At 43.5% G+C, this 8,570-nt stretch overlaps 1 protein-coding gene across 3 annotated transcripts in view; it reads right to left on the reverse strand.

The window, feature by feature from the left end:
• The window catches only part of LRRC16A (leucine rich repeat containing 16A), a 307,036-nt gene that overhangs the window by 172,407 nt on the left and 126,059 nt on the right, over nt 1-8,570 (reverse strand). For all 3 annotated transcript variants that reach the window (XM_010843459.1, XM_010843458.1, XM_010843457.1), the window contains exon 3: nt 4,959-5,009. In XM_010843459.1, coding sequence (XP_010841761.1) covers nt 4,959-5,009 — 51 coding nt within the window. The remainder of the gene's footprint in view (nt 1-4,958; nt 5,010-8,570) is intronic.

Here is an 8,570-nt window from a genome sequence, read left to right on the forward strand (position 1 = left end):
TCCTGTGTCTTTTGGTTTTCCCTTCTTTCTAAACCCTTACCCCTTTGGGTTACATTCTGACCACTTATTGAAGTCATCATTCTTTCCACTGTCTTTCATTAAAGTGCCTATTTTAAATGGATTTAGGAAAACACAGTATTTAGGAATTTTCATCTGTGCTCCAATGAAACACAGTTATTAATAAATAAAAGTCTTCTGTCCCTGTATATGCATAAATTATGATTTATTTCCTTTCTATTTTAATAGCATATGCTCCTTCCTCGCTTCTCCTATAATCAGCATTTCTTTTTCTTCAAAATATCTCCAGTCTCTCACTCTCTGCCTGTTTTTCCTGGAAAACGGCCACTAATCTTTCTCCCAGTTTTTCAGTGTTTCATCTGAGTACAGCAAACAGTCACAGAACCGAGGACTAAAGACAATGGGCAGAACTGAGCTGGATCAGTTTATTTCACTCTCTCGGTTTAAAACCAGAAAAGTAATGGGGAAAGAACCCATCTAGAGCCAAATCCATAGGACCCATAGCTCTGCCTGCTGGTGCTATGCTGTACCTTTATACATTTGATAGGATCAATTTTAGAACAGAGGACCCGTGAATCTCCAGTTAAATGCTTTGAAGTATGAAGATGAGGGCTGGAAGTAGAAAGATAAATTCACTGCTTCATCATTCACATCATTGAGCCAACAGATAGTTACAGAAGGCCTACTATGTGCCAAGATGGGCAAGAGAAATGACACATTTATCTCGTCCTCCCAGAGTTAAATGCAGTCTTGGAGGCACCTCTTAAACATTCAATTAGAGTGGATGTCTTCTTCCCTATTGTTATCAAGATCAATACTTGGTGAGGTTTGAAAACTCATTTAAAGCAGGAATTCGTTTCTAAATAAAGTGTATCTCTACCTTCCCGTTTATTTCAAATTAAATCTTATAAACATATTTTTATTTGCCAGCCTTGGACATAGTGCCAAAGTTTCTTCTTTGAGTTAAGCCCCTTGGGTTGGCCCTTCAAAGGCATTTCCTTTGTGGGCCACACTCATAACTGCAGAGCACCCAACTTTGAATGTAAGCTCTTTAAAATGGAGTGAGAACTTGAAGACACTGGGAAAGCAATATGAGGGTATAAGTTCTCTATGTTGTTATATTCCCCATGCCCCTGGCTTTTAACAGATGCCTGGTCCTTAACATGACAGTAATATTTTAAGTGAATTACTTGATCAACATTCAATACTTCATAGATGCTCTCTCTTTTTACAGCCTATTTCATTGATAATGTGAAATATATATTTCTTTAATTTAAAACTGTAATTGTAACTGCTGTGAATAGGTTTGGAAACAAACCACTGACTCTTAGTGGGCATCTCATTCAACTGGTGGGGACAGGTGTCTGGGAGGACCTGCACTCTCTTACAACCTAGCAGCTACAAAGATGCAGCTGGCAGCAGTCAGCATCACTGGGGCTGGCATGGGCAGCTGTGGTCAGTCTGGCTGGAAGAGGTCAGCTGGAGGTCAGTTAAGATGCTTCTCCTGCCCCTCAGGGCTGTCCCTGGAATAAGCCAAGTGCCAGGGAGCCAGGAAAGCACTGAGACATTCCAGCTAGGCCCTGAAGAATGACTTCAAGTGTGTCCAACAAAGAAAAACGGAAAAAGGAAATCCAGGCAGAAGAAAAAGAATCTGCAAAGGCACAGAAGGATTCAGAGAATGAGGGCAAGGCTGAAATGGGAAGCAGACTCTGCAGTTTTGGGGATGAGGAAGGGAGGACAGGCTGAGTCTGTTATTGATCATAACAATCAAGGGTTATTGATCTTAACAATCAATGAATGGTGAGGAAGGGAGTCCCTGAGACACATTGACTGATGTTATAACCAGGTCCAAGGCATTCTCTCTAATCTCACCCACGGCTCTTTTTAATAGACCTGTGCTCTCAACCCCTGTCACTGACCCTCCCCTGACTCCAGGCCACCCTGAAGATAGCTTAAAGAACACCACTGAGCAGAAACAGGCAGGGGGACTAGTGAGGAAGCGGAGACACAGGCGTGCTGCAGGAGACCTGGGGCATCTTTGAGAGAGCCACAGACACTAGGAATCGGTTAGGTATGAGGAAGGAATGGGCCCAGGCTATCAACAGCTCCCTCGCTCCTCTGGGAACTCCCACTATTCTGGACGCAGTGACCTGTGTCATGACTGCCCATCTTTCTGGCCAGTTTCCCTTCCTCCACAGCCTCCTCCTCAGTCCTGGGCCCACAACCCAGCTCCCCAGATGCACTGTGCTCTTGTCAACTAGTAAACCTCTGACCAGTGGGAGACTCCTTCCACTGCCTGGTTGACATGGGGTCATCTTCCAACCCAGCTTTCCTGTGGACCCTCCCCTGACAATAACCCACTCCCCATCCCCCTAAGCAGAGTTGGGGCCTTCTGGGGGGAATGGCAAAGTTCTATTTTTTCATCTGCATGTGGCTGCAGAGGTCTCTGCTTGGTGATTAATCACAGAGTTGCACGTTTCTATTTTGCACATTTGACTGTGTATGAGGTACATTTGACTATAAAAAGAGAAAAGAAAATGTTTAATTAATCAGCCCCGAAGAAAAGAGAAGAAGCCTGTGCGAAAACCAGAGGCGGTTGTACACTACTGTTCTGAATATAATTATTTCCCCAGAAAAATGAATGTCATTGACACTGGCTCTGCTTCTTAACCAAGGTATGCTGTGACACATGAAAACCAGCCTTCTCTCCAGGGCAGCCTGCCCATGGGTCATTCTGAGAGAAGGTCTGCCTTTCTTTCCTTGTGATGCTGACAATATCAGAAATCAGAACCGATGTCCAAACTGCCCTAGCCAGGCCGGTGTGAATGTTATATGTATCATGGGATGAAAATGGCCATTTGCTCAAGAGCAGAGCAAGGAGGGGGCAACAGAAGGGAGACACGTGACTCTTCAAGAGGTGATAACATTTTTAATTAGGGTAAACATATCATTCAGGAGCCTTCCAGTCAATAGACTGCTTGACTATTTTCCTTCCTTAATTAATTTTTCACCAGTACAATAATGGTTAACTCACTTCCTTATAGCCTGCCTTCAGGTACTTTAGCATACAGGTAATTTAGTCCAAAATCATTTACAGAATAACTGATTTCACTTTTAACACATTATAAACATAAAGCCTCACTCTGTATTATCAAAAGGGGTGGGATAATATAAAGTCTCATTCCTTAGAGAAACTGTGTAAAATTTAACATTTGCATGATTAGAAAGAAAAAAGACATCAGGTAGCCACAGCCTTTGATTAGCAAACTCTGGGTTGGCACCTTCTCAAAATTCAGCGAAAATCATGCAAATCATTAGTCAGTCCTACAAGGTCCACTTCATGACAGCACCGTGTCCAGCACATAAGAAAGTATTCACAAGACAGTGGCTAAATATTGAATTTTAAGAAGAAAGGACTAGAAACATGATGCAACCCAAACATCATAGTTCAATGAGGCTGAAAGCATCTTCCAACCCTTCCCCATCTTCCTGGGTTTGTTGGCAAGTGAGGCAAGTTCAGCTCAGTAGAAAGGTGAAAAGAGGAGGCTACTACTACTACTAAGTTGCTTCAGTCGTGTCTGACTCTGTGCGACCCCATAGACGGCAGCCCACCAGGCTCCCCCGTCCCTGGGATTCTCCAGGCAAGAACACTGGAATGGGTTGCCATTTCCTTCTCCATGCATGAAAGTGAAAAGTGAAAGTGAAGTCGCTCAATTGTGTCCAACCCTCAGCGACCCCATGGACTTCAGCCTTCCAGGCTCCTCCATCCATGGGATTTTCCAGGCAAGAGTACTGGAGTGGGGTGGCATTGCCTTCTCCGGAAAAGAGGAGGCTAATGAGTCTAAATCTTTTCCCATTCATTACTTGCAAATACTCAGATAAGCCAGCTCTGTAGTTTTTGAGCTCTTTTCTAATAGCTCACCTACAAGGCTACTGTGAGAATTGAGTGAGATAATGTACTTAAAATATACTTGATAGATAACTAACTAAATTCTGGTGATAACAAGGTACTTTTAGGGATGTAAAGCCCCTGCTCCCATGCTTTGATGAGAACCATGTATCTGTCACTAACTGGTGTAAGCCTGACCTCAGGCAAGCCACCATCCCTCCTTGTGCCTCAGTTTCCTCATCTGTAAGACAAGAAGAATAATGAGACCTACCACATGGCTTTCATAACTTATTTTTAGGGAGATCATCTTATTTACTAAAACAATATTCAATAAATGTAGCTATCATTATCTTTTCAGGGGAAAAAAAAATCCCAATTTCTTGTTACCATTCAGTTCATATCCTATAAAACAGGCCAAAACCCTTCTGTGACCATAAAGGAAATAAAAGAAGCGATTGTGGTGCCTAATTCACCAGTTATCAGTTCAAATGTTCATTTGCACCCTATAATGAAGGACAGCTTATGGAAGATGTTAGTCTTTTTTAAAGAACGAAGTGGTATCGTGTTATTTTCTAGAGGCAACACCTCTAAAACTATATTTTTACTTATTTTTTAGAGGCCACATCAAAGTCCTCCACCATGGAGGAGGACTGGATGGCTACATTTCCGGTCATATACTCTTTATGAGTTAGGATGGTTATTCCCCACCTGTCAAAGCCTTAGAAAATTGGGCCATTATTAGACCCAAGGAAATAAGAACCAGACTTGAAGAAAGTATAAACCCTGCCCCAGTTGAGAGGAAAATCATTGAAATTCACCAGCCCTGAGGATACAGAGCATGAAATGCTTTGCTGCTTTTCTTGGATGCTCTACACAGGGGGACAAAGGAGATATGCAGGCGCTTTCTGGGGAGAAGGAAGGAAAATAAGGTTGTGCAAAGAGAACTCTGGACATACTGGCCTAAATCGTAAGTCTACGCAACTGAGAAGCCAGTGTGTGTTGTGTTGGGCTGTGTACGTGTGTTGGAAGGAGGAAACTCATCGACACTCACCTTGGTGGGGATTCGTGCTGTGACGAGGAAGGCACGGCATGACGTGAGCACCTGTAAGATAGAAGTGGCAGCATCAGTATCAATACCAGAAAGTGGGCTGGTGGGCTTTGGTGTGACCCACAGACCATTAGATACTGGGCTCCTGAGGCTTCACGAAAGACTAAGTGAGCTGGAACAGATTATTGACCTTGTAGGAGTATTAACTTTACCCTAAGAATCACTGGATGAAGGGCTGTATTGAACAGATCACCTGCCAAATCTCAAGACGAGCAACCAGTCAGCAGCCCAAAAGAGCCACAGATTACTCCAGTTGAGGAAGCAAGACAGGGCTCAGAGATACTAAAATATAGATGTCATGCATAGGAGGAGCCCCACTATCTCAACAGCAAACTTAATGAAAAAGCCAAGTACTCATTCATGCTTTCCAAAATACAACTGCCACCCGAGGTTGCCCACTTGCTTTCTGTTCTCTGTCCACTAGCTGATAACATTTACAAAACGCACAGGCAGCAAAACAGGCTATTATTCCAAGAAGTCAACCCTGACTCCTTTTCTGCTATGCCTGTCTCAGTCCTAGAGAGCACATTTATGGACGTTTCCATTCCAATTTTCAGCTAAGAACATACAGATAGCCAATGGGGTCCCGTATACCTATAGGCCCCTCTTGCCCAGCAGGGGCCCTAGAGAATACTAAGGCTGGGAATAGTCTGAACTCCTAGTTCACACCTAGAGCAGAGCTCCCTGGCCACCCACCACTTTTAGTATCCAAATGTGCTGCTCTGCAACCCAGAGGTCCAGGCAGGCCTGGGGGTGTCTTTGCAAGAAAGAAAGCAAGCGGATCCCAACACTTCTCAAGTTCTGATGGGAGACCTGTCTTTGATTTTCCAAAGAACTCCCCTGTCCCGAAGTTGATATTTAGTGACTAACACACATGTGCTAGTCTAAGAATGCTAGATTTGGACAAAACTGGCTTCCCTGTTGGCTCAGATGGTAAAGAATCTTCCTGCATTGTGGGAGACCTGGGTTTGATCCCTTGGTTTGGAAAATACTCTGGAGAAGGGAATGGCAATCCACTCCAGTATTCTTGCCTGAAGAATTTCATGGACAGTAGAGCCTGGTGGGCTACAGTTCATGGGGTTGCAAAGGGTCAGATGCAACTGAGCAACCACACTTAGAGACCATAAGTCAGGGAACCTGAGGACCAAGTTGTTACAGGGTTTATCTAGATTCAAGCCAAGGCTTATCCTGTTCATCCACACACAGAAGGTGAATCCATGGGTATGCCTGTGGGCTGCTCTGTGCCTCTCTCTAGTCTCCCAACTCCAACAGAAACGGTATATTTTCTAGAAAACTGCTTTGAATAATCATAGGTCACCATTATGGGGAGTAACTCAAGTCAGGACCCTCTGTGAGAAAGATGACAAAGGGACACAGCCCGACAGTGGCTGAGAGAGTCTGATAATGAGCACGGGGAAGGCAGAGGGGGAGGGACAGGGCACACTGCAAGACTTTCCACCCAAATGTCTTCAATCACACGTCTTCACAGGGTTCTTGTCTACCTGGGGTAATTTTTGCCATTTGACTTTAGAGGGGATGTGCTCTAAAAGACCTTTAATCAGTGACTTCTAAAAGTGGAGGCAACAAAAGATATCTGTATCTGAATATTCCAGAGGCTGTGAACCACAGTTCTTTTCCCAAAGAAAAGATCCTTTCTTTTAACTAAGGCCCGAGAAAACAACAAGCAATAGAAAGGGGAGAGGTGTGTAACAAGTGGGACCAGATGAGTGAGCAGAGGTCAAAGGTAGCCCAGGAGTAGCAGGACTGGCTACGTAACTTCAGGGCCCTTGTTCAAAATTATGAAGAATTTTAAGACAGGGACAGAAAGCACTAACCCCAGCACAGGGCCCCCCTGAGAAGGATGCCTTGTGCAACTGTACAGGTCACGTGCTCAGGAAGATAGCCCTGAGTCATTGCAACTATATACAAGCATTCCCTATGTGCCATAAATGAGCAAACATCCTCGGATACGTTAATACATTTAATCCTCTCAACGACTATATTCTTTGTCACTATTTCCCCCATTTTTCAGACAAACAAACTGAGACTCTGATGTATCCAAGGGCAAAAATAGGATTCCTACCTAGTTTTGTCAGTCAGCTCACCTATGTTCTTCACCACTAGGCTACCTTTACACATTCCAACCCAATCATGCCTTTGGGTACTCTAGACCCTGGCAATTTACTCAGATTTGAGGTAGAAAGGTACAGCCCAGCGGGCGGCCTGTGACTGGGAGGAGACTCTCAAAGCTCCCAGCTCAAACACTATCTTCCTCAAAGTTCGAAGTTTAAAGGAATTCTCTTTTTAAATCCAAGAATGACCTGGAGAGCTACGTTTTTTCAGTCATCCACACTGGCATCACTACCCAGGAAGGAAAGCAGGAAGAAGAGTTTGGCTGCCTTAGGGAAAGGGCAAGAGGCAGTTTTGTTGACTGAGACACACAGGGTTCCGTGGTGAACATCTGACAGTTGGAAGAAGCTGGGACAGTAATAGAAAGGGAGATAAAAGGCGCCAGAGACAGGCATAGTCAGTGTAGTCACTCGCTTAGGTCGAACAAACAGGTTACCTGTGCTAAATTGCAAGATCAGGACTCAGCTTTAAAGGATGAAAATTTACCTTCTGTGAACTAAGACCCTGCCCCACAGTTCATCTTTTTTCATTGAAGTTCAGTTGATTTACAAGATTGTGTTAGTTTCAGGTACATAGCACAGTGACTCAGAATTTTTGCAGATTCTACTCCATTATAGACCATCACAGAATAGTGAGTATAACTCCCTGTACTCTACAGCATATCCTTGTTGCTTATTTATTTTACATACTGTAGTTTGTATATGCTCATCCCATACCCCTAGTTTGTCCCTCCCCTCTCCCCTCTCCCCATTGGTAACCACAAATTTGCATTCTGCATCTGTGAATTTGTTTCTGTTTTGCATATACTGTCATTTATATAATTTTTTAGATTCCATATCTAAGTGGTATCATTTTTCTGTCTTATTTCACTAAGCATAATATGCCAAAGCCTTTGACTGTGTGGATCACAAGAATTGTAGAAAATTCTTCAGGAGATGGGAATACCAGACCACCTAACCTGCCTCCTAAGAAATCTGTATGCAGGTCAAGAAGCAACAGTTAGAACTGGACGTCGAACAACAGACTGGTTCCAAATTGGGAAAGGAGTACGTCAAGGCTGTATATTGTTACCCTGCTTACTTAATTTATATGCAGAGTACATAATGAGAAATGCAGGACTGGATGAAGCACCAACTGGAATCAAGATTGCCGAGAGAAATATCAATAGCCTCAGATATGCAGATAATACCACACTTATGGCAGAAAGTGAAAAACTAAAGAGCCTCTTGATGAAAGTGAAAGAGGAGAGTGAAAAACTTGGCTTAAAGCTCAACATTCAGAAAACGAAGATCATGGCATCAGTTCCCATCACTTCATGGCAAATAGATGGGGAAACAAAGGAAACAGTGACAGACTTTATTTTGGAGGGGCTCCAAAATCACTGCAGATCGTGACTGCAGCCATGAAATTAAAAGACACTTGCTT

The sequence above is a fragment of the Bison bison genome, unplaced genomic scaffold, assembly GCF_000754665.1.
Source record: "Bison bison bison isolate TAMUID 2011002044 unplaced genomic scaffold, Bison_UMD1.0 scf7180017864182, whole genome shotgun sequence".
Lineage (NCBI taxonomy): Eukaryota > Metazoa > Chordata > Mammalia > Artiodactyla > Bovidae > Bison > Bison bison.